Source organism: Sylvia atricapilla, chromosome 1 (assembly GCF_009819655.1).
Source record: "Sylvia atricapilla isolate bSylAtr1 chromosome 1, bSylAtr1.pri, whole genome shotgun sequence".
In the NCBI taxonomy this organism is placed as follows: Eukaryota; Metazoa; Chordata; class Aves; order Passeriformes; family Sylviidae; genus Sylvia; species Sylvia atricapilla.
The window spans coordinates 120,973,428-121,000,019 of record NC_089140.1 but is presented as its reverse complement, the minus strand read 5'-3'; the positions used below and the strand labels follow the sequence as shown (position 1 = coordinate 121,000,019).

Sequence of the window (26,592 nt, the reverse complement as noted above, 5' to 3'; positions counted from 1 at the left end):
TTTTAAGGAAAAAGTGGCTCACTTTAATAACCACAGGCATTGGTCACTATTTAACAAGACATTCTAAAAAAGTAATCACAATTTTTCTGATAGTAGTTTACAAGTGGATGGTATACATTAAGATACAGAGGTAGAATTTCACTTTTACAATGCTTCACTAATACAGATTACCAAATTCAAGGCACAAAATTGTTCGCTTTACAAAAAAATACTGTAAAAATGTCATTTGCTGTTCTACAATGTGAATACAACTCAAAAAAAAAAATCTTTACACCCTTTCATATTCTGAATGTAGAGTTGCATCAGGCATTATTCTATTTTTCCTTTGCTAATAATTGGCATATGACCAGCACTTACATAAACAGTTTGTATCTCAGCTGAGTTGCTTTGTCTTTTAGGCACAAGTCCAGTTAGAGAATTTAACTCAACAGTTTCCTTGCGGGGTGGGAGAACTCTGTCAGAAGTAAAAATGAGGAAGAAGAAATGAAACATGTAGTCCGTAATAGTAAGTTGGACTTTGACATATAGAGGAAAATGGAACAGAGCATATTTCAAATTAAGTCAACTTGGGAAAAAAGTCAAATTAAATGACTGACTGCATTCCTAAAAAAAACAGATGCCCAGTACAAGTTTGCTCTGACAGTATGTAAGACATTCATTTGTCTTTGAATAGGCAGAGATTTACAAATTTATTTTCATCTTTGTTTAAATAGAACACACACATTGCAACGGAAAAGAATTACACCACAATTTGGCCATGTGTCCTTTAGAGAACTTGGGTGAACAAGTGAAGAGATGCATTCAGAAACTGTCCTTGAATTTGCTATAAGATCATGAGCAGTAGCTTAAATTGCAGGATCTCCCTCCCTTCCTAAATAACATAAGGAAAGTCAAACCATTTCTGAAACATTGCATCTTCTGGTTGGCTACAGCTCTTAGAAGCCTTAGCAGACTAAGGAAGAGATATTACACAGTGCATCCCTACAACAAGTAGTATGACTAGTTAACTGTACATACAGTGATATTCTAAAGGACAATGGTGGCAGCTACATTGTAAATTCATTTGAGTTACCTATCACATTTCCCAAGTACTCTAGTCAGTTTTATTTACAGTATATAAAAATCCATTGATTTTTAGAGTTCAATACACAGGTTTAGGACCCTAGAGAATGCCACAGTAAGATGTTGACATTTGCATGTGTTAGAATGCAAGTGCACTTATAGATGCAAGCGCACTTTGCAATTCAGTCATGTAGCATTATTGCATTCACCTATAAATGTTAGTCCATCCAAAAGTGTTAAATTCCATTTTTTGCTTCATTGTTGTTTGTAGCCTGTTTCCGTTGAGCGATGAAAGGATACATACACTTGTCTGCTCCCAAAAATCGGTACATGCATACAACTGCTTCAAATGGCAGAATACTGGGAAAAAGAGGTTATAGATTTGTTAGAAGACAGCATAAAATAAAAACTCTGCTTACATGCACTTGTAAGGACATGTACTTGGTCTCTTTAAAAACAATATAATACTTATTGGAGAGTCTTCATAAAATATTTAAGAGATTTTTATTTCACATGGATACTTTCAGAAAGAATTGAAATTCCGGAGTTCCAACCACAGAGGCAAGGAGAAGGAAGCTGTTTATTCACATGCTCCCATCTTAGACAAGATTTTCTGTTTCTTCACAAGCAGTGTGACAGCTTGTTTTAAAGAAGAGAGGCAGGGGAGATGGGGGGGCAAGGGCATCACAGAAGGCCTGGTAAAAGCCACATCAGCAGAGGTCATCAGACATTTAAGATATTCTTTAACGTGGGATTAGTGTTAGTTAATGCCATTCTTTGATCACCAGATGTCTAACAACCTTGATTTATACTCTAAACTCAATCATCCATCCTCAAAAAGAAAGGTCTGAAGTAAAGAGAGCAACTTCCATCCCTCTCCCAGATAAAATTCCAAGAGGTGATTATGTGATTGATACCTGACTACAGATCCTCTCCTCATTCTCACATGAACAAAAAATATAGTTTTGATTTCAACTGTAGTACTCAGAGGCTCTGGTGAAGGACTAAAATGGGATTCCTCAGTCCCTGGGAATACCAGCAGGCACTTGTTCAGTGGCAAGCAATGTAATTCCAACCATTAGGAGTAATGACCACTGAAGCACCAAGAAGTAGATGTCACTGGTACAGGTGTCTTCAGTGCCAGCAGTACTGCTTGTGCAGTGGCTGGAGGGCCTTTGATCTAAAGGCTGCTGCCTGGGGCACGGATTAGGCAGAAGCTTTGATCTCCCTGTTGGAAGCTGAAGTGTTGAACCAAGAAAACCCGAAGGGCTTTTGATGTGGCTGTTGCTTCGTAAGGCACGCTTGTGCAGGAAGCACTGAAGCACTCTCCGAGCTTCTGAGTGAAGGAGTTAGTTCTTAAATATACAGCCAGTGGCCTTCATTTGGTATCAGAATAGACACATACATCTCTTCCAGGAAACAGGTGAGCCTATTTTTTGGTGAGCCTGTCCACCAAGAGACACTTGAGCCAGAGGAGAATAGTCACCTTATAAGTGGAATAAAAATCACCAAGGTGCTCAGTTTCAACCATCCCTTGCAGAAAGAAAATAATACAATGCTATATTTTATAGGTTCCCCCTACACACAACAGATCTAAAACAAAATGCAGGCACCTGTGAAGCTGTTCTCCATAAACTAGAACTCAAGTGATGTTGTATCATAGAAATTGAAGCAGCTCCCGCATTATTCTGCATCACTGAAATGTCAGCCTGGTTACAGATTAAAACAGTTTCCATCCTAAAACTGAAGTGTGTTAAAATGAAAGAAGTAATTCCTTTAAATAGACCTTCCACCTTAGCGTCAAACTTAGACGCTGAAAATTGGTTCTGAAAGTACCAATTTTCAGTTTATCTACCATATCTGCGCAGGTTCTGAAGAATCTGCAGGTAGGAAGGGCCTTCTCACACACTTGCTCTAGAAACAAGCAGCTAGAGATTCCTCTGCTGGTAGCTGCCTCATGCCCCATTCCTAACAAGCAACTCAAACAGTGGAATGAAAAGTCTTTTAAAAAGAAAATAGGAATCCAAGGAGGACTGAAGATACAAGAAGGTTATAACAAAGATGCATAGACACACATGATCTCAGTTAAATGAAGCTTCCCAAGCAAGCAAGCCAAGAGAGACTTATGAATTCCAGTAAAATGGCACCTATGGCCTGTGTGGGTGGGAGGGTATTTGTATCCAGAAACTAGACACGCTCATGTATTTTGTGGATTGCATTGCCAAGCAACCGGCACTTCAGTTCTTACCTTTTCATGAAGGTGACCATATACATGAGGCGAGGTGTGCAGATCATTGGCTGGTCTGTAAGGATGGCTCTCATAGCCTGTTTCACACAGTATTCAGGTTTCAAGGGTGGAAGGAAAGGCTCAATTTCTTTTCTGGAACATTTCATTAAGACAGATTTATATGATACATAAAGGACCACAGACCCCAGTGAACAGTTCATTAACTCACTTTCTTTGGAACTTTTTTATATTTACTCTTAAGTTACAAGGACTATAGCTCAAAAATTGCACTGCCTGTGTACAGGACAGAAGACAGTGAATTCAAAATGTCTCTTTTTGAGTCTAACAGTAACATACACTAAAGCAGATACAATATTTAATATTTTTATGGTAACACTTGAGTTACCTTTAAATACTTTCATGACACTACAAGCACAGAGCAGAAGCAGAATTCTACTCACCTGATCCTGCACCCTCTAAACATTCCTGTATCTACAAGATAAGGGCAGACTAACGTAGTTTTGATTCCGTCCTTTTCAGCAGCCTTCAATTCATGGCTCAAAGACTCATGGAAGCCTACAGCTCCAAATTTGCTGGCACAATAATCCTGTGTTGGCAATGAATGAAGCAGCAAAACAAAAAAAAACACAAAACAAAAAACAACAAAAAAAGAGAACTTAAAAAGGACAAGTATGAATGATGTTTAAAGCCAGCATACCTGAGGTGATTCTGCACAGATTTTCAAAGCAACAACAGAAGACACCCACTGAATAGAGCATCACATCAACTCATTTATCACTTGGCTTTTGAGGTAATTAGCACAGAGTCATGAAAGCAAGAAAGCTGAATGTAGGATATTACCTTGGATTCAAGTCTTTGAATCAGGCAGGCTCACATGACAAGTTACTCCAATTACCAGTTTGCTTAATAATAAATGGTGCAACAAAGGACTGAGATACCTAATACTGCCTTGGGTCAGACTTGAAAAAGTTTGAAAAGTTGGCAGGGCATAGGTGTAAAAATCTTTAGTGTTATTTTTAAGGTTAGTTTCAACAGAAGACACAACCAAGATTTGAGTTTTTCTGTGAGAAACACAAATAATTCAATTGCATAGACAGCAGTGGCATTTATTTTTTTATTGTTGCTGAACTTCCTGTGTTGTCAGTTGGATGTGTCCATCTCTGTTGGTGGTCACACCCAGTTTAGCAAATTCTTTGTATCTTTCTCAAGACAGTAAGCATTCTAAAAAACCCTAAGTTACACCATCTTCATTCATTTATGTTATGAAACACTGCAGGTTAAGGTCTTGGATTGAGCCTTACCTCTATGCAAAGAAGCCTGCACGGTAATATAACCATTATTATTTTAGACACCTTAATTAATTTTCAGTACCTAAATGCTTTTTGTTCACACTTGCATTTGTATTATGACACAAAAACCAAGACAAGCTCTAATCCTAACCTATTTTTATGCACCAGACAAGTCTCACAACTGGAGTTCTCAAACAGCTGCTAGTGAAGCAGGTGAGCCATATATTTTAGAAGGTTTGCAGTCATTTCCTCATAGAAACAAGAAACATTAGTTTTGAAAGCTCTTGTCTTGGGCTTCAAGCTTAGCACTGAAGATATTGATAGGAGTAGGCTGAATGGCACCTTTCAAGTTCCTAAATTTATCAGGTAACTACTCAACTATCTCCTGGCATTCCGAAACTTCCAGTCATCCTAGGCTTTTGCTCTAAGTGCCAACTCCACCATCCAATGAATGGATGCAATGCTTGCCCAAGTCTGTGGCTCCCGCTCACAGGGAGCCATGTGTTGATACAGAACTCAGCACCATAACCTCCAAATATCTTCGAAGATCTGACCTTATTTCCTCTAGCTGATAATATTAAAAAAAAAACTTATCTTTGGCAAAAAGTGCCAATTTTTTCGTTCATTATAGACTAACAAACCTCTACTCCAGCAGTACTGAATAACCCCAAGGAACTTGCAACTGTCACAATGTGTCCATGGTTCATTTCCAGCATCTTGGGGAGGAATGCCTTCGTGGTCTACAAAGTAAAAAAAAGACAAACCAAAGTACACATAAACAACATAAACAAAAAAGCACTTCAGGAACAAGTTACATTAGCAATGAGTTCTCAGAATCTCTCAGCTTATTATCAAGAATATAGAAATACAATCATTGTACAGGTTTTGAACTTAAGTTCATCAAAAAGGCTAACAAAATTCACTGCTTGTTTGTGAATCCAGATAGCAAGGCAACAAGCATTGTATCTCCAGAAATCCTAAGGTTAAACGATCAATTGAGCTCAGACGTGTTTATTTTTCCAGAAGAGACTAATTATCAGGAGATAATTTGACCTAAAAATAGAAGTCGTATTTTTTTAAAGACAGAAAAAGAAATGCAAAGTGTTTAATTACACCATCCAGCACATCTCTGTTGAGACCAGTACCAATTATCAGTTCTAATAATTGACAGTGTTTTTTAAGTTAGATATTGCTAGTTTTATCCAAGTAACTTATTGCCTAAGGAATTTTGTATTAAAAGAAGTGCTGCAGGTAGAGCTTTTGGTGTTGTTACTTTTTACCTACAATGGAGGCAACATCTGCTAGTTTAAATTACTCCCCATCTTTACTAGTATCCTTAGCATTGCTACAGCTAAAAATACAAGATACACATTTCTGTTACTAATTACTTAAAAGTAAAAAAAACAAAAAAAAACCACCACAACCAAATAAACCCAGAGCATGAAACTTTAACCTCTAATTTTTATGTTTTGATTATAACAAAGTTTGTTTCCATCTAAAAATCTGAGTCAGAGTTAACACCTTTTAAAAATTAAGTCTTAAGCAACACATTGAAGGTACTTGCTGGAAGATCACCCCTACCAGAATACCTGTCTTTGTCATATCTCTCCCCTGAAGCTGACTCAACACTTCACCATTTTAAATAAGTATTATATTATATTATAAATATATTATATTTTATATTTTAAATAAGTATTATATTTACAACAAAAAAACAATGAAGTAGTAAAATGGTATGTGTAGTTATGATGTACTTCAGCTTTTAGATTGTCAGTGCACTACATGAAATCACTTTTAAATTGCCCAAGAGCTTCAGACAATGCTTTTTAATCACAAACATGCCCAGCTAATATGGTAATCTTTTAGTGAGAGAGCTACTAATCTATTCCAACTCACTCAGTACATGAATGCTTTATCCTCCCAAAAACCTATTCTTCCCATGTAATTTGTATCCAAACTCAGAGCATGCAAATGCTGCTTAAATATTTCCTACTTGCTTAATTGTTGGTCTGAGTCTTGTCAGCTGCATTCTTAAAAAAACATGCAAACTACAGCTGAATCCATCTAATTCCATTCTTATGCTGTCTGCATTTTCCAATCACACACGTCAGGACAGTTTTGCTCTAATGATTTTCACATGTTCTTGTACAACATTTTTGCCTGCAGGTGTTAAATGACTAATCCAGACCTCCTAACACCACACAAAAGAGTGTTTTCACTAGACAGCTGGCAGATGATAGAAGATTAACAGACCTCCTGACTCCTTGCCTTTTCTACTGTTGATTCATACAACTCCTAGATTCTGTCATAACTACATAACAAAGCTAATTATAAAAAATAATCTGAGAGCAAGCTGCCTTGCATTTGTTTCTTTCCTCATGGCAAGGATCTCTAAACCTCTTACACAGAGCTTTGGACAAGAATTCAGTTTGCTGTTAAACTAATCTGTGCCAGGCACACAGAGTTTCAGCCTCTCTTCCCATGTTGCATGGCAACAAAGCCCAGTCATCATCGGGCAGCACCACCCGAAAAAGAGGCTTCACTTGGACAGCGCTGAAGTTTCACAGAGCTTTCTTTATTTGCAGTCTGCCTTGCACACTGCAACACCAACGGTGTGTCTGCTAACCCTGATCCTCGGTGCTGTCCCTGTTACATCCATGCTCCCAGCTCAGTCCTGCTGAACAATTCACTCCACTCCCGAACATTTGTCAGCTCCATCAGCAGTTTCCACTTACGTCTCAGCTTATCTGTCCACATCACATTGGAATGACTGATTGCCACCTCATGTTGCCAGAAAGCTTGATAATGCAGACTGAAGCTCTGGCTGCAAACCACAGCAACTACAGAAAAGGGGCCTTGAAATTTGTCTTGGGGGAGAGAAAGAAGGGAAAGTAGTAATAGATTTTTCCGACCAGTTTCAAGGCATGAATCAGTATTGTCTTCCAAGAGATGAACAGGCAAGTGTTCAAGATGTACCAAGCTACTATCTTTACTATGACACTGCTTTTTCCTCTTCTTTTTGTTGTTTTTAATCCAGTGAACTATGTATTCAAAGTAATACATATGACTTTGAAAATTCTCATATATATATATATATAAATATACAACACAATCAGACTAGTAAATTTCAGAAAGCCCATATAGCATACTATACTATTTCAAAGAACAAAGATTATAAAAATCTGAGTTTTCACAGCTTGTAGCTAAAGTAACCCATTTTCATCCAGATGAAATTGGCACATGACAAACACAGCTTGTTGAGGACACTTTTGGGTGACATCTCAGACTTAAACAACTCCCAGCAGCAGAATTACAGTCACCTCATGTAAGTCATCTCTCAGAAGCCATTTATGGTTAAATTGGAAAAAAAATACAGCTCCTCTGCTTTAAAGAGTTAGAAATTCATGGAAATCTTTGCATGAGATCTCAGTGTTCTGAGACAGCCTGTTCAGAGCAAGCTCCTATACTTTTCCATGGCATATTATACCACAATTCCACTTAAAATCTGAAGCTGAGGGAGGCTATAAAGATAGCCTATGATATACATAAAACTTAGCAGTCAACTATCAATATCTCCACTAAATGGATGTCAGAGAAGGTCATCTCGACTGCTGCCATCCTCCAGCCATCTGCAGCAGCTGGGAGTCAGCACTTGAAAACAAGCACTGTCAGAGGCAGACACACCCTACCGGGGGATGCATTTCCAGGCACAGAGTAAAGGCTTGCCCACTGCTCCTCCCAGCCTCCTCTCGCTGGGAAAAACAATCCCAAAGTGAAGTTATTCTTTCGTGGTATAAGCAATCCTCAAATAAATCAGTGTTCTTACTGAGCTTCTGGCATCACACACCTCCTTGATCAAAGCAGCTTCCTCCATTCTCTGGTTTTCAGTTTTTCTACCCATTACATAAACCAGATCAACCTAGTTTCTTGTTTCTAGTTTCTTTCAGCTTCAGCTACATCTGCCTACCAGACCTGAAGTCTTCTGTGCGCATCTTGTGCTGCTGACAAACTAGTTAAGAGTTTGACTGGTTTAGGGCAAGATGCCTCCTGGGTGGCCTTTCCATCTGGAATTTGTCTGAACAGGTACACAGACCACATTAGTCTTCTGAGATGATGCATGGACATGCTAATCCTCCATTAAAGAAAAATATATACTAGAAGACACCAAGCAAAAGATGGGTTTTGTCCATGGCATTAGAGGTCATGAACCAGGCCCCCAAAATAATTCAAATTAAGTCAAGTGGTTTAATGAAACTATCTGCCTTCTGGTTTGATCCTTGAAGCTTCAGTTTTACCTCTCACAGCTGCAGAGGAAGACATTTAACCAAAACACAGAAGTCTTTAAAGTCAGAGCTGGGTCATTTATTCATGACAAACACACTACAGTTTTCAATGCTAAGAAGAAACCAGTAAGCAAAATATAGAGGATGAAAGCAATTGTGACGCATCAGGGTGAACAGTCTGTGCGCTTATGCAGTGTTCAACATCCAGAAATGCAAGTTAAGCATCTTCTTCACCCAAAATCAGCTTTTTTTTGAAGGGGGGGAAAAACAAAACAAAACAAAACCAAAACAAAACCCCCCTAACAAACAAAACAACTAAAAAATAACAGCCAAAAGTAAAAAGCAGACCTCAAAAGCATAGTGAAAACATTAATTTTCTAATCTGCGGTATACTTTAAACAGAAACTAGGTAGGCTAGACAGAGAATATAAAGCTGTTGTGAATAGAGTAGAGCTAGTTTTTCAAACTAGTTCAGCCTTTAAGTTTTTTGGAACCTAGAGATCAATTTTTAACCTTCTGAGCATTTTCCTCTATGCTTTTGAATATACCAGTAAGACCAAACTATTCCCAGTAGCTGTAACCAAACTTGTATTTCATGTGCACACAGCTTAAATGACTTATTTCTCACAAGTGTGAAACTGAACAAGCATTTACATGTCACTTCATAGCTTTCGTAATCTGTTCTCAACATTTTGGTTTACGGCAAATTAACTTCTAACAGTCTAACACTTCTTCCCTCCCCTTCCCCAAATTCTTTAGTTCCATTCTTAATGAAACAAAACTCCAAAGATTGTGCAACACAAAGAGCAGCACAGCTGCAATGTCAAGACAAATTAGTCTAAATACAGCAAATGAGAATATGAAGAAATACTGTGTTTGGGAAAGTGATTTTTTTAATTAAATTTTGGATTAATTATTTTTAAAGAAGAAAGCAAGCATCCACAGAACACAATGTTAGCTGTATGCAGCTCAAAACAATGGATACCGAACACAGAAAGCACACCAAAGTAGAAAAGTATGTGCTACCTTATGTAGAATTGCCCTTATAGCAAACAAAGAAATAAAAAGGTACTAACACATAGAGAAACTGAAAAGACCTTTTCTCAATACAATAAATTTCTTCAAACTTTCTGCCTTCCGTCAACAGCCTCTTTAAACAATTTTAATGGTATAAAAAAGGCTGTACTACTGTAAGGTCAAAATATCTTTATGCCAAAGTAAATGCCAAAGCTCATCTTCCATACAGCTCCTTCAGGTAAGGAGCATGGTTATTTTTTTGAGGCTTATCAGAAGAGGTGAGTTTTTCCATCATAGGTTATACATAACAGTGGTGTACTGGTATAACAGAGAAAACATTTTCTCCCAAGCCACAGCTATTCCTGACTGTCACAGCAACTGCCTAACTGCACAAATGAGTAAACTTTTGAGGAAATGTATTCTTTCACCTTCATGTTAAAAACTATTCAGGCAAATCCAAGAAGCAAAGTTGATGTGGTTGAGCAAGGACTCACATCCAGACATCTCTGAGAACTAAGGTACCAGAGACCATGGCAGCCTGCTGCCACGGCTAATTAGCTAATTTGTTAGTTTAACTAACAGTGACAAAAGAAGCTTTTAATCTAAAATACGTGTTATATCCTCTCTCCCCTAGCATGGACATTCAGTCTTCTCTTACCATTCTTCTTCACAGCCCACAGCACAGCACACAGCAAGTTCTCTTATTCCTGTGCAGGACAGCATGTGGCCACTCCACCACAGAATCAAAAAGGTATTTCCATGTGCCCCAGCTTCTTGTTCCATTCTAGTAACTGAGAAGAAATGCACCAAGGTCTGACAAAAGAGCACCTCTAACTTTTCTGTAGTCTTACCTGTAGTAGGTTTGTCCAAATGATGTGGCATTACACTAATGAACCACTATATATGTTGAAAGGAAAAGGACGGTGCCTGAAAGGCAGAAAACTGATAAGTTTGCCATCAGGGTTAACACATTGAAGTTATTTTCAGCTACAGTCATATAGCCCAGCTTGTTTCAAAAGACAGTCACTTTACATACTGTTTATAAACAGGTTAAAACCTTGCTTACAGGATTAGAGGGGAAGTCATCATCAAATGGTTTAAGAAAAGGCCTTGAAAATATACCCTAGAACTCTTTCATAGGAGGATTTATCCTATGAAAGTTAGGCAGTGTAACATCCAAAATGCCTTGTCACTCACCAAAGTATGAAATTGCAAGCCTGCATTTAACCATTTACTTTCCTTCTAGCTTTTTTATTTGGTTCCAAAGAGAACTGAGAATAATTACTTGTCATTTGCACAATCATCTCAATTACTTTTGCCATATAGCCTCCACATCCTTCCCGAATTCCCCCTCTGCAAGCATCTCTGAAATGTTAGCTTAAGGTGGGAATAGTAACTGCACTATGACTACATGAAAATACCAAGTACTGAGCTGAAGACTAAAGAGACCACACAATACAAAGGACGTGGCTCTGACAGTAACAGGCTGAATACAGCAGGCACACAGAAGTCTACAACTACTGTTGACCTTGCTAACACAAGGGACCAAAGCTGTACTTTAAAGGACCTCAGATGTCTCTCCTGACTGTTTGCAAGAACTGCTGGGTCCCTTCTGGATAATTAGGCACTGTCTAAGTAAATATTTGAATAGCTGTGGAAATTAGAACTTTTTTTGATCTTTGGTTTCTATTATCAAGAAACGATAATGAAATATAGGTCAGAATTACACAGTCTTCCTAGAGTAATGAATTAAAAAGTAAAGTCACATTTCTCTGATTTTTTTTTTTTTAATAGGATTACCCAGATGCTTTTGAAGCGAAAAGGATAAAGATATAAACATGACATCCTCAAACCAAGCTTCCATAGGTGGCTGTGTTAAAAGCAAAAAAGGAAACTATTCAAGGATTGTCCTCAAGTGCGCCTTGCACCGGCTCTGCATTCAGAACAAAAAAGCTAGACCTTCCAATACTTCATCTCCAAAGAAGTCCCTTTGTTATTTATCTCCTGGCAGGCAAGACAACCTTCAAGTTCTCACTGAAGGTTTATTTGTCCTTCACATAAAAACCCACTGTTTTGGGGCCACAGGGATTCCTTTAATATTGAACTGCACCAGCAGTTAATGCTTAACATACATGAACAGTAATAATGCTACAATTGCCTTGCAGCCAGGAGCCCATGAAAGAACATGACAGACTTAAACAAAAGTCTATAATGATGATGAGTAACACAGAAGCAAAACCACACATAGACCCCCCAATACCTTCGATAGCTTACATTAGCAGATAGAGTGAAACTACAGATAAATCAACTCAGTTTAAGTAGTGAAGGTAATAAAATAAATACCCTAAAGATGTAAGTCACAAATGAAAAGAAACATCAGTTAACTTAAAACTGCATTTAATTTACAGAGAAATAAACATACTTCTCTCCCAACTCTGCATGAAATACTGCATTGAAGTACATTAAGTTTTAGATTAGTAAAACTTAATCTATTACTTGATTCGCTTAGTTTATAATCTGTTATTAATTTATGGAAGTAATTTTCTCTACCCTCATGACCAATCTACATACATAAAATCCCCTGCTACTCATATCAAATCAACTGAGCAGCGAAGTTGTACAAAACAAGGTTAAATCTTATTTATGGAAGTAAGTGGGTTTGTTAGTAGCAATAAGCCTCTATCACACCATTTGCTGAAGAACAAGTATGCTACAGCCCACATTTACATTACTACATTGTTTAGCATTTGTATTGTTTAGGGTTCAGTTCCAGAATTTCTCCAGTTTTCAAAGCCAATAGTCACACTTTTCCTATGAAGATTTCAGTTATCATAGTGGTTCCTCTTTTACATGGAGTTAACTGATGTTGAGTTTATCAGACAAAAGCTGAAACTGAATTAAATAGTTTCATTAATCAGAACTTAGGGCCACAAAGCTGTTTACAACTGGTAGACAGTAAAGATAAGATAAGTAATGCTATTAAACAAAAAAAAAGCACACAGGAAACTAATACCACGAGTTATCTCTCAAACATTAATCATTGATTTCCACTCTTTACTACTAGAGCTAATTATGCTATGCCTAAGGCAACTGAACATTGCCTGACTAAATTGCCTTTTGTATAGTTTGTTAACAAGGCTTAGTTGAAAAAGGCTGTGTCTACAGAGAGGGATATGAAAAATGCTTGGGGAAGGACATTGCAACAGAAACTTTTATTACTGTTGCCTTATCACATCACTACATTGTCTCTATCTCCTTCCTTTTAAGGGCTTAATTTCCTGTGATCTTACCCCAAACTGGGGTAAAACTAAAAAATAGCTTTTTCCTCCCTCTCCTCTAAAGTGTAGGTTAAGTACTCAAGAACACTACCTAAATAATACAATTCTGACTTCAGAAACTTGCCTCAAGAATCAAGGTGGAAAAGGTGTCACTGGAAGCTTTATAGTGCTCTGCTGCTAATCAGACTTCAAGGTCTCTTCAGTAAAGTTTTCTGCATTCCCCACCACTGCATCAAACTAGATTTTGTGAGCACCATAACCTAGAGCAGGGGTTTAGGTACATAGAATACAGGCAAAGATAGCCCTGATTTCTCCTTAAGAACACTTTTTGCTTCTGTTAAGGAGTCACTACTTTTTATAGTTTCTGGGCATGAAGAAATGCAGGTATTCAAGCTGAACTACCCTTGTTATCACTATACTAGTAAATGGAATTCAGAGCCTTTATGTTATGCAGTCTCCACCTTTCTGCTCCTGAGAACTTTTGTATTTTTTCTTCCTTAGAAATGTTAGATTTACATATTTTTTTAAATTATTTCCATGCTCAGATGTCAGGCCCATCCTGTAAAGTGTCCAATCTTTGTCATGTCTTTATGCCACCAATCATTTCTGTGCAAACATCTAGTTGTCTTTGAAGGGTATGCTTGTATATGTACAATACCATAAATGCACAGACTTGTCCATGTTCAGCTGTACTTGCCCATATTGTTTGGCTGATGTATACATGCTTCCTATATACACAGCAGTACACATAACTGCTTCAATTGCTGATTATATATTTAGACTTCTTCCCTCCAGAGTTTGCAAAGTCTTTGATTTCATATGGCTATGAAAAACAAAGCACATTCTCACAGGTTGCCCAGAGATGTGGTGAAAAATCTTCATCCTTAGAGGTATTAAAGAGCTGTTTGGGCACAAGCCTGGGCAATACGCTCTGGGTGGCTCAGCTTCAGCAGCAGAAGTGGACCTGATGACCTTCAGAGGCCACTTCCCATCCCAGCCATTCTGTGATTCTCCACTTGAGTACACCAATTCCCTGCTCAACAGCCCGTTCCCTCTTCATCTCACAGAGGAGGAATTTCATAAGCCAGCAGAGACCTTGCACTCTTCATCACTGTGTTAACTGCAAGTTTATCAACACAGAATCCTAACTGAAAAGGATGCCAACTCCTCTGCTACATATCTCATGTATCTCTCTGACAGGAGCTCTTGCCTGCAATAAATTATCCTGCTCTGAAACAGTGTCTGTTCTACTTCCATTTCTCCTTCTCCTTTGGTCTGAACTCCCTTCAGCTGGAGGGAGGCCCAATGAAGCAGTGCAGAGCATCCAGTTGAGTTTCTTGTGGAATTAACATATTTTCAGCCAAGTTCAGCACATACACTGTTTTCAAAAGCTAATTATGTCCCCCTGGCTATCAGAAGTCCTCCACTAACTACACTATGTGCCAACTTCTTTAGGACATTCTGAGCCCTCACAAACAATTTTCCACACTTTGAGTTTTAATGGTTTTAAAGCTTGGTGAGAGCAACCCAAACATATTGGATTCTTGACAGCTAGCAATGAACAGGGAAAAAGAGTATCTCTGCCTAAGCCATGTAAAATGCAAAACATAAATTACCAATGATGTTTGTTGTCAATGCCAAAGTAATCTAAAAGATGAGACTGAATAACAGAGGTAAGATGGCATATAAGAGGGCTGTTGGAAGCCCAGCTATGTGTTTAGTCTGCCTTACACTGAAAAACAAGCAGGTCTAGACCAAAGTGGAACAAATGTATACCTACAGACTTCTCCAGACAGCACAAATTTAGGTGATATCTAAGCATGAGAACTGAAGACTTCAAAGTATTAACTTTCAGAAGCTGACCTCTTCCCTCCTGCTCAAAGGCATTTTATTGGACAGGCTGATATTTATTCTCCATAAATATAAATCTCACTCTACATGCAAACTATCATAGCTTTCCAACCACAATTGCTACTCATTTAAATGCTGTATTACACAGTTGGCAGCCACTGAAAAGTAAGATGCAGTTTGGAAAGTGAATCTTTCTGCTCAAATCTACCAGGTCAGTATTTGAGCTTTCTATACAGCCAAGATTAACTAAGAGCTCCAGTGTGGCTGTGACAGTACAGATACACTCCTGCAAATTTAGGAATTTAAATTATAGTCTAAGTAGGTAGCAGCACCAACCTTGTATTCTTCCACAGGCAGATCTATCAGTTAGATGACCTAAAAATAGGCTTATTCAAATGTCAAATTTGACATTACTTTAGAGTTTTCTACTCAAGTGAAACAGGAAGCTAACACTTGCCGACTTCCATCCACAAAAGGTGGTTTAAGTCCTGCTGAAGTCAAATGACTAGAAATTCTACTTTGTTTATATACTGACAAATGGCTGTGTCAAAGGATTTGTAGCGTTTCAGAGCAATGTTGACATTAGTGTAACAAACACATTAGTTCCTCACCTTCATTAGCACAAGTTTGCAGCAAATGTCCAACCATTTGGAGAGCAGTTATTTATTGCCAGCTATTTGATAATCTTGACAAAAATGAAAACATGCCCCTACAACAATTTCATTTTAGAAAAAAACTATTAGATAAGAGCTCAGAATATTTTGTTCAGTGAACAAGAACATGATCCAACTTTTAAATACATATTTTTCTCCAGCTTGCCATAAGCTTAGTCATCTTCTGGAATATTTAGTAAAACTTGGTATTTTAGTCTACAGGTTTCCAAAACATTACTAGAGAACAGTACTGTCAGAACTACTTACGGAAAATATGAAGTCATCATTCATGTTTTATGATTTTTGTAGCACGCTTTTTAAGAAGTGGCTAAGCAGAAAAGGATTGTCATATTTTATAGATACCTTAAGGCCAGTACCTCTGTAACAATGCAATTGCTAGAATACTTGCAGGCAGATAAAAGCCGAGTCACTTTACTCATCCTGCCCAACTCAGTCCCCAAGTCATTGTTTTGAATAATTTCCTTCATAACAAGAAAAGTGATTATGTTACAAATGAGTATCTCAAAAGAGGAACAAGACTAGAAGGAAAGTTTCCCTTTCCACATAGCAGTCATACATACCGGAAACAGAAAAGTAGGGAAGATGATATCGCTGAATAGAGATTTAGCTTCAGTATTTCTTTAGGAAACAGTAAGACCCTAAAAGACTATGTCTTTCTGCAAAGTAACTTCCTGAATGAGAAGTAACATTTTTAAAATACATGAAAAACTTTTAGGTTTTTAAAAACTCAGATGCTTCTGTTTCGTACTTCTCCCCATTCTTCCACAAAAGGGTGTGTAGAAAAGAAATAGTCTTAGCAGGTAACTTTTTTCTTCATAAGCCAACAAGGGATAAAAAGATCAAAAGACTCCAGGCAATATAGTGACTAAACCAGCAACTAATGCAATTTTCAAAGATTCTGCTTGCACACGCATTTTTAACAAACATCAGCAAACTACTTGCTTTCTTAGGGGGTAAGTTTTCAGAGAGAGAGAAATCTTTTGCCTGGCTGTGGAAACTATGCTTATTTCCTACAAGCTGAAACATGGCTCCAGTCTGATTTTTTTTCCACATTCTGTGTTAGCAAAACTGATTTCCAGAGAAGTCAAAGTGATTTCCAGACAGTCAAAGTCTCTGCGCAGTAGGCACAGAGATCACAGCAATCACAGTATTGTTTCAAGGTAAATAAGCTAAACATTATGCTTTATACTTTAACATTATGTAAACATTAAACATTATTGTGCTGTTAACACAACATTATCTGATGTGTACAGAAAACTACCTTGCCTTTATCAGGAGGTTTTTAACAGTTGTAATTAAAATATTGCCATCTCTTTTGAAGTCAAGTTGTTACAATCAGACTGTTATGCCAGCAGAGGATTTGCTACAGTTAAGAATCATTTATGACTACTTAATTGTTTAGAGGATACAAATCCTAGTCCCTCCCCCAAAAAAGTCCAAGAATAAGGTTTCACTAGGATAGCCAAAGCGGCCCTGTTCAGCTACACGATTTTATTTTATTCTTTCTCACCTTTTCCTCCACACACTGGCTACTCCAAATCTGAAATGCTGATGATTCTAGTCTCTAAATGGAAAAACAAATCAACTTGGGCAAGAAAATTAGCAGTTTTTCTCCCTGCCCTGCAAGTTAGTGAGTTAAGACAAGTTAGTGAGCTGAACCAGCTCACCCAAACATTAGCTGAATATAAGACCTACTGCAAGGTAAGATACAGATTCAAGGGATGGTCCCATGAGACAGACTACCACCACTAAGCTGCCCTGTAGTTTCATCCTAGATCAACAGAAATTTTGGACAAGCTGCTTTTAAACACACACTCCTGAGCTTTTTCAAAACAACATTGAAAAGGGGAGTGCTCGAGAAGCTGTCACACAAGTTCAAACAGATGGCAGAAGCAACCAGCGCCAGGGCACATTTAGGTGCAGAATTCAACAGCCAAACAAACTTGAATTTCAAAAGGCTCACACCAAGTCAGCCACCTCAACTCCACAGCTGTTCCAGCATTCCTTGGCCTACCATGCCCAGTTGTGATAACTCACTCATGTCAAGTGTTAATTTGGCTGACATATAAATCATTATACTAATATAATTATTTACAAGAACAGAGTGTTCATTCAGAAGTGTAAGCACAGATGTAAATCTCCCCCCATTTGTGACATATCTGCTTTCAAACTAAACCCTCAACCCCCCAAGATTCTACAGATCTCAAAGTCTATGCCTACTCACCTTTATCGTAACTGTATTTTGAAAGACTCTGTAAATTTTAACAGATGAAGAAGTCTGAGACCACAGGTAAAAAAGCATATAGCACCACATGTAAATCAGCTTCAGTTTGCCCTTGCAGAAAGACATCTGCCCTTTTTCACAAAAGACAGAGAGGTATCAGTAACTCAGTTTTACCATCAGTGTCAATGGCCAGAAACCTCAAAGGTCAGAGGGAGCAAGTCTTATCAAGTGAGTGATGCACTGGCTTTTACATACAGAGAATTGTAGAAAGATTTAGTACTAGAGATACATAACAAAAACCTTTCCTCCCTGCATGGAAAAACCCCGGAAGTGAAATCAAAGCATGAGAAGCATTGGGAGAGAATAATAGTTCACAGCTGATAAGGATAAAAGTAGAAAAGATTTAAGAAGTGCAGCGCTAAAATGACAGAGATGGTGCTAGAAAACATAGCATTCTTCTTTCCTCAGCCTGTCTAGTCAGAGTAATTGATGACACTGAGAGCTATGAAAAAGCATTGCTTACTTACACAGATCAGTTAACACAGGTCTTAGGCAGTGATGCAAACACTGGGTCAGTAGGATACTTGGCTGCATCATGATTAGGATTGCTTTTCTCCACCACTGAGCACATGAACACAGTTGGGGATGTGTCTTCTACAATTCCGCTACAGTCACTTGGTTATTACAGAAAGTTAGTAACATAATGACATAACATTAACTTAGCTGGTTTTCATAAAATAAAGGTGAATGTTACCTGTAGATGGAAGAATCTGGAACTTTAAGCTCCCATTGCCCTCCTAACCTCTACAGGACAAGAAATGCATACACATGGTCTTTTAGATGAGTACTTCACTGAAACATAGAAGATCAGTCTTCTTCACTTGTAGCAAGGTTAGGCACCACACTGGCAAAGACCATCATCACATTCAAGGTTTTCCTGTCTCCCCACACCTTTCACAAGTAACAGCAGTAGTTGCAGACCAAAGCAAGGTCAGAGGGTTTTGCTTATTGAGCTGACCTACTGCGTTCCATAAGGAGGAATATAACCATCACACTGATCACTCATCCAGGCCCATGCCTTCAGAGAAGATTAGCAAGCCTGAAAACATTCACACAGTTTGCTGACAAGCCTCCAAGCCACAGAAGAAGTCACAGGAGACTAAAGAGTAAGATTAGCCCAAGTGCTTTGCCTCTGCAAATTACATTGCAACTCTAACTGCATTTTAAATGGATTGAGAATTGCAAGCCACTTAATAATTAATAATTCAGATATGTTTCAAGTAGTCTTGGCATGGTCTCTCTAGGACAACTTTCCCTTAAGTGAGCTTTCATATTGCTTTTCTGTGAAACATCACAATTTTCACCTAAGCTCTTCAAACTTAATACAGTTTAGTGCATGGAAGTAAATGTCTAATCACTCCTTGTGCTACCCACCTTGCACACCAATCTACAGCCAACAAGCGATTCCTAGGTCACAATCTGAGAATCTCCATGTTCTGTTCCTTGAGACTCTAAGATCCATGCCCCTTTCAAATGGTGCAGCAAATTCAATTCCAAAGTATGTCTGAGAGAAGCTGACACAAAAGCTTAGCTGTAACTGAATCAGTTCAAGGAAAAGGAAGGTCATTTTAGAGTTGTTAACTGACTGGGATAAAAATTAAATACTTTACATAATCAGTGAGAGAGAAGGGAAAAGCACAAATTCAGCTGTCATTCGAACAAAAAGTCAGCATTCTCCATCACACAAGGAAGATGCTCTAGCACAGAAAGCGTTTGTAGAAAAGCTGGTGTTGTAACACATTCAAAGAATCTTCAGTACGATTTTCCCACAGTCCTGAGTGTTGCTAACTAACCAAGAGTGCTGTAATTTATTCTGCTCACACTCCTTGATATGTAACTACTTATTTATCATCAAGATACAGTAGACAACGAAGAACCAGGACAGAACAGACTCAATAGCCCTTAGGGACTAGAGCTGAGAAATGTGGATCAACTCCAGTTTGGTGGGCAGACTGTGGAAACCCAATTATAGATGCTCAAACTCATGATTCCCACACAAGGCAAATGAAGAGGCGTTTTGCATAAGACTAAGACCTACCTACCACCCCATCCCTACACGCTCAATTATGCATGTTGACTCTTCAGATGAGTACATTGCCAGAAGATCCATTTTTATCCTCTTCCATTACTATTCTGAAACTGGTATGAGATTGGTGCTATGGTCAAAGCTCAGACATACAGGCACCTAATTAAAAGGTTTGGGTTGGTGCCCCTATCAAAAAAGGAAGAGTAAACTTAAAAAAAAAAAAAAAAAAAGATTTTAAAGTGATCACTATAACTAAAATATGATTACAAAGCTAAGATACATATAAACACAAATTGCAAGATGCAAGCTACAAAATTAAAGACTGCATGATGGTGACTGACAACTGCACTTGACACAATGCTAGTCCTCATAGACCATAAAGTAAACCCATGAGGAAAGCCCTGAACCAGTAGTATTGCGCCCACTTTAACTCCAGAAATATATATCCACCCCTTTATTTTCCAAAACGTGTGCTAAGTATATTGCTTTATAAAATGGGAAAGTGCAGTTTTCTAGGGCCTGCATCTGGAAGACAGTATTCCTTTGATAGATTCCTTCTATTACTTCTATTTTTTTGAGAAATTAACCCAAAAACATATGAACAGCAGAACCATACCGAAGCACTTATAAGTTTTTAAGTATGACTAATATGACTATTTCCATAGCTAAGAGTATGATTGCTTTTTCCTTCATACTCACTACCCAGCATGCTACCACAGTATATGAAACACATGTGCTGTGCAGGGTAATTTACTGGTGGCATGGAGCTGGAATAATTAAGTAAGGGAAGCATTAGTTTGGATGATACTTTTTGGATAACATACAAATGTTTTGCTTTTTTTCAAAGAAACGAGCCAAGAACACGTAGATTAAACTTTGTAAGTGAACTTGTGCATCTTGGGGTACATATTCATGAAATTACAAAGGGAAAAAAGGAAAAAAAACAATTGAAGCTAACTTCACTAATCTGAAATACTAAATATAGCTGGGTGGCCTGTCAGTGGAATATTGTGCCTATGTTTGATCATAGATGCTAGAGTCCTAAATTTGATGGCAAAAATTAAAAATTGTGCCAGCAGGCCACAAGACTTAGTAGGGTATAGTTTCAAATAACATAAGCTGCATTTTCTTGTGTAGAAGATTCCATGTACACAGCATGTGTAATACTTTTGTATTTGAATGAAACAAACTACAGGCATAAGTGAGCTTTATTTAACACCAGGGAGCTTGAAGACAACAATGCATACTGATGCACTGTAGATAACTACAGCCTCTCCAAGGCTTTAGCAATCCTGTCAGTCTAATGAGACTGATAAGCACAGCAGCTGCATCAATGGGTATTTGATTTAGTAAGTCTGTATTAGTCATCTTCCTAAGGTACATTTAAATTTTAGAGGTTTTCATGAATGCCCTAAATAGCTGAGTACTGTTTCTCTCTCTAATCAGTATTTATTTCCCCCATACCATTGTCAGGCCATCTAAAAGAATTACTTCAGTTCCTACAGAGATGCCAGGATACCATCAAAAAAGCAAGCAGCTGTAAATAAATGAACAAAAATAGTCAGGCTAACAAAGCAGTACACAAGTCTAAACTCTGGGTCCTAGTCTTTCTCTATATGGATTTTTTTTTTTTTTTTTAATAATGACAGAGCTGGAGCAGAATGCTTTTGCTTCCCCCTTATGGTAAGTTGAAGAGAACTCTAGGAGGAAAGTTGTAAGCTGAAATATTTGGAGTATCCACATGACAGGGAGACAGATCACCGATCTCTTAGAACTGAATACTGAAGACCTATCACACAGAAGGATCTTCATGTCACAATTTCAGAACCTGCTCATCGCCCCACCCTGGCCCCTTTCCCAGTGACCAAGATTAGAAGGATTGCCCAGCTACTATAGAGATGTTCAATATTAATATCCACTTACCCAGCAATAGATTATTCTTCCAGAAGAAGTGTTAGAGTAGGTACAAGACTATCAAAATTGTCCCAAAATTAAGAGTTTGTAGTTTTATTCAATATGGTGCCATTCTCTAAACCACAATATTTTGATATTTAAGCTTTATTGTAAAACTACCAGAAAAAAAAATTGATTCCTATAGCTACTAAAATCTGATTCAGCAAGAGCTTTAAGTTATATTGTGACAACATTTTTCTAAACTTGAATCCTGACACATCATAGGAAGAAAAATCCGTAGTTTGTAAAAATTCAGTTCCAATAATTGACAAGTGTAGCCAAGTAAGTTATTCTTCTCGAAACAGACTGGCAGTAAAGATAGTGTTACACTCCCACTACAATTTTATGCATCTGCAAATTATAGTAAACCAGAGCTGGCTTATTTCAAACTGGGAAAGGATTTTTCCCTATGTTTTTAATATCAGAAGCATTCAAGTTATCACAGCATGAAATAACAGGTTTTTAATACTGCAGTGGATTTTATGCTGTGGAAATTGCTACACGATGCAGTGGTGACATGTTTATATAGAACACTCATAGGAAGGATTACACAAATCATGCATGTCAGCAAAATGGAAAGCATCTGTTTAGGCTGTGGCATGCTGCTAAGGCTCTCTCGACTGCCAGTTTGTGATATGGTACACAGCCCAGTTGGAATCACAACAGCAAAACGGTGACAGATTTTCATGTCACTGCCTACTGCATAAGTTGGGCAGCCCTCTGATGGTAGCTGCTAACATAAAAGCAAGAGTAGATCACCTGCATTCTGCATGGAGAACAGGCAATTAATCTGATGTCAAATGTTTCAAGGGACAGTACCAGAGCCTTATTTTCAGTTTTTATATAGAAACACATGGAGGCTTGATTAATGATCAAGCCTTGATCCCTTGATGAAAAAGAATTTCCCCTGAACCACATTAAAAAAGAAAAAAACCCACAACACACCAAAACCCCAGAAAGTACAGACACTTAACTACTGAAGCAATATTACATGCAAGATCCATGTCTTTACAAAATCCATTTACAGGTTTCTGGACTAAACACCCTCCAAGAATACTTAAAAGCCTACATAATGCTCCAGAGTATTAGCTTTGCTTTTGGACCACCAGTTTAGCTGACACAGAAAAGACTAGCTGTATAAGACTTCACACATCTAGACACATTGTTCCATTTAAGTCAGCATTGACTTGCATCAAAAAAGTTGGCTTCAAATCAGCTGATTCAGATGACATCTTATGAATTAAGTAGTATTACTTTCAACAGAAGTCCACCCACTATTGGTCAAGCCAATCTTTTCTGGGACTGTAAAGGGGAATACAAGGAAAAGAGCTTTGCCAACAGCAAAAAAAAATAAAAGGAAAAACAAAGCAGGACACAGAATCTACAGGAAGTTTACATATGAACAGATCCTCAATTAAATCTAAAGGGTGTTGACTACTCCTTTAAAACTTAAGCCAAAATTTCAGGTTCCGCAGTCCAGACATAGCTATACCTCCTCAGAGTGATTTTTTTTTTTTTTAAGTCACTTCACACTAACATTTAGAGATGAATGGAACTGTTATGGAAACCCAATCATAGCAATACTAGACTAAGTTTAGTTTTCTATTACTGTAAGAGACTCAGAACACACAGAGTGCTTTAAAAAGGTCTCAGAAACTGTTATAAATAAGTGCATGACTTAGGCCTGAAGGAAGAACAGCTGGACAATTTAGGATCCTCCCATATTTTAACTCATGGTGATGTCATAATTTAGAGTTCTTGGAAACTGTCAATTCAACACTTCAGCCACATCAATAACATTAAATCTACTACACATCTCTATTGGTTTAAGCACCAATTTAACGATTATTTAGGAGAACACAGAGAGCTCTTAATTATAAGTCACATGAGCATTCTCAGGACCTCTCAGAGTGCTTTAAAATATATACTTTGAGAGTTTAAAATAGAATGTTTAGAACCTATCTCCTGTGCACTCTCTGCAAGCTTTACAATACATTGGAAAGAGACTGCTCTGCCATTAAGTGTTTCACAGCGCAGATTTGAAGGGGCTCCTTTAGGGTTATGAAACAGCATTTCAATTCAATGTTAAAAAAAAGTTGGCTTGGGAGGGCCTTCTAAGTTTTGAAGATGAGGCATTTTATAAAATTTTATTATGAAAAGGTAAGATCAGTCAAAAAAGGTTTAAGTTGAAGTATATTTCAGATTGCTTAATTCTTTCATTGTTATGCAAGTGTATTTCATAACCTTATTTGAGGAATCAAAGACCAGTTTTAATACTAACAATGGTCTCAGTCTGACAGCTAATGCTAACCCAAGTGTGCATCATGCCCTCCTTCAACACTCCAATTTATGTAACTCCACACCACTATGAGTCTAAAAATAAACCACATGAGAAAACAAGGTTTGGATGGTCAAAGAGAGTAAGACCACATACTTGTTCTCCCTAATTACCATCTGCTAGTTGTGGAGACAATACCATCCCAGAAACCATAGTTATGATTTTATTACTTCTACAAGCAGCCCTCAAAGAAAGCTATGGGGACAAATACACAAGATTCCTGAAGAAGTGTTCTTGGCTTGATTTCTTGAGCAATCTTTTTCGCCTTTCCTTTCAGCCTTCAAAAGGAACAATTTGCCTCCAAGGCAATTCAAACAACATTTTCAGCAGGGGTTTTAAAGATTTTTTTTCCAGAAATGTTCAAGTTTGCTATTGTAACCATTATTAAAACAGCATCTTAAAGCTGCTAATGTGCTGGCGGAAGAATATGTGAGGAAGACTGAGAAGCCATTCATTAACAGTAACAACCTTTAAGTAGATTCAGAGATTATTGCTTGTAAAGGATTTAATACCCAAAGCTACAGAAACGGCCACAAGACTTAGAACTCTGGATTCTAGAAGGATACAATTGATTTAAAACTATTTGTTAACAATCTTAATACCAGCATTCCTGTTAAACAGAACAGTCTGTTCAAAACAAGAAATACCCAAAGCAGGGATCCTACGAGCAAAAAAGAACAAGTGCAAACCTCAAGGAGATAGGAGCTCAGAAACAGTAGCTCACTTCCTAAAGTTAATTACCAAAAGGACAGCAAAAAGGAGTTTATATTTACCCAGAAGTGTGCGTGACAGTTAACCATCATGGTCCTCTCAATAAGCTCATCAGGACACTCCAGAAGATGGTGCCCGGAGACCACACCAGCATTGTTAACCAGGACAGACACCTCGCCAACCTCCTTGCGGACCCTCTCAGCTGTCAAGTAGACATTCTCTCTCTTGCCCACATCACAGGTGTACGTGTAAACTTGCAAGTTGCAATGGGGCAGCACATCTTTCTCTCCATCTCCAGCTACTAAAGAACACAGATAAGACAATAGAAGGGGTGGGGGGCAATAAAGTTCTTGCTCATATTTTGACATTCAAACAAGTAGTCAAGCAGAAACAGCAAATAGAATTCCAAACCACTAAAACTTCTATTTACTTTGGTGTCACTGCAGTACACCAGGAGTCAGCTATTTACTATCGCTGCTAGGTGCTTTAGGAAAAGCTGCAGGTTTTAAAGCCGCTGCTGGAGTCCGAGGCTCCGCAAAGCAGGTCTGCGCTCACCGCTGCGGGCACAGAGCCGGCTCTGGCCGGCAAAAGCACCATCGGGGCGTGAGACCCCTGCGCCCAGCGGGCTCCCGCCCGCAGCGGCTCCCAGGGCCCGCCACAGGTGAGCGCCGCTCGGGGCTGGACCCGCCGGGCGCGCAGCCCCGGCTCGCTCTGCCCCGGGCCGGGCAGGTGAGCGCCGGGGGCGGCGGGGACAGCGCGGGGAGCCCCGCCGCTTACCTCCGGGGGCGGCGGCGGCCGCCTCCTCGGCCATCTCCCGGTAGATGTGCCGCACCATGCCCGCCGTCTCCTCGTTGCTCTGCGTGTTGATGTCCCACAGCACCAGAAGCGCCCGGCGCCGGGCAAACTCCAGGGCGAAGAGGCGGCCCAGGCCGCTGCCCGCCCCGGTGATCAGGCACACCTGCCCTGCCACACTTTTCTCTTTGGGCCGCACCAGCCACTTGGCCGCGGCCAGCACGAACGCCCACAGCACTCGGAAAGTCACCACGAAGAACTCCAGCAGGATGTTCATGCTGCCGGACCGCGGGGCCGGCGGCACGGAGCCTCCTCGCCGCCCGGCTCCCCGACCTGGAGCCGCCGCTGCCCGGGACCACCAGCTACGGGCACCGAGGGAGGCTCCGCTCACGGGGGTCCCGCCGCCGAGCTGCCCCTCTCCGTGCCGCTCGCCCTCGCAGCCCCACGCCCCGCTTCAGTCACACTCGCCGAGGACGGAGCCCAGACACGGAGCTGCCCGCCTGCCCGACCGCCGCCTCCCCGTCCTGCCCGGTCCCGCCCGCGGCCCCGCTACTGGCAGTGAACATCTTGCCCGCTCGGCCCCTCTATATAGGGCGGACCGGGCGGCCGAGCCCCTCCCCCGGGCCGGCCCATCCCGCCCCGCATTCCCGGGACCCTCCGCCCCCGCCCCGCTCCGCCCCGCCGCCGGGGGAGGTCCCCGACGGGAACGGGGACGGGACGGCCGGTGCCTTGGGCTGCTCGGGGCGGGCGTCCCGGCGGCTCCAGCCCGCCCCCGGCGTGCAGACT

The 26,592-nt window shown here is 39.5% G+C and overlaps 1 protein-coding gene across 2 annotated transcripts; it reads right to left on the bottom strand.

Moving 5' to 3' along the window:
* Window positions 1-26,351, bottom strand: RDH10 (retinol dehydrogenase 10). Of its 2 annotated transcripts, none has more exons than XM_066332334.1 (6): window positions 25,792-26,351; window positions 25,077-25,315; window positions 5,241-5,339; window positions 3,751-3,896; window positions 3,311-3,442; window positions 1-1,422 (listed from the first exon to the last, which is right to left on the bottom strand). In XM_066332334.1, the coding sequence occupies exons 1-6, from the start codon at window positions 26,081-26,083 to the stop codon at window positions 1,299-1,301; spliced, it is 1,032 nt and encodes a 343-aa protein (XP_066188431.1). In that variant the 5' UTR covers window positions 26,084-26,351; the 3' UTR covers window positions 1-1,298. The 2 variants fall into 2 exon arrangements, with proteins under 2 accessions (XP_066188431.1, XP_066188439.1); XM_066332342.1 differs by having other exon boundaries at window positions 25,077-25,312.
* Window positions 26,352-26,592: the final 241 nt, after the last annotated feature.

What these genes read in the sequence shown, in the direction of transcription:
- RDH10 (XM_066332334.1), bottom strand. Translation starts at nt 26,083, where the DNA reads ATGAACATCCTGCTGGAGTTCTTCGTGGTGACTTTCCGAGTGCTGTGG. An exon ending in GGCCGCCGCCGCCCCCGGAG is followed by an intron (nt 25,316 to 25,791) that starts GTAAGCGGCGGG and finishes TGTGTTCTTTAG; the next exon opens with TAGCTGGAGATGGAGAGAAA. An exon ending in ATGGTCACCTTCATGAAAAG is followed by an intron (nt 1,423 to 3,310) that starts GTAAGAACTGAA and finishes TCTTTTTCCCAG; the next exon opens with TATTCTGCCATTTGAAGCAG.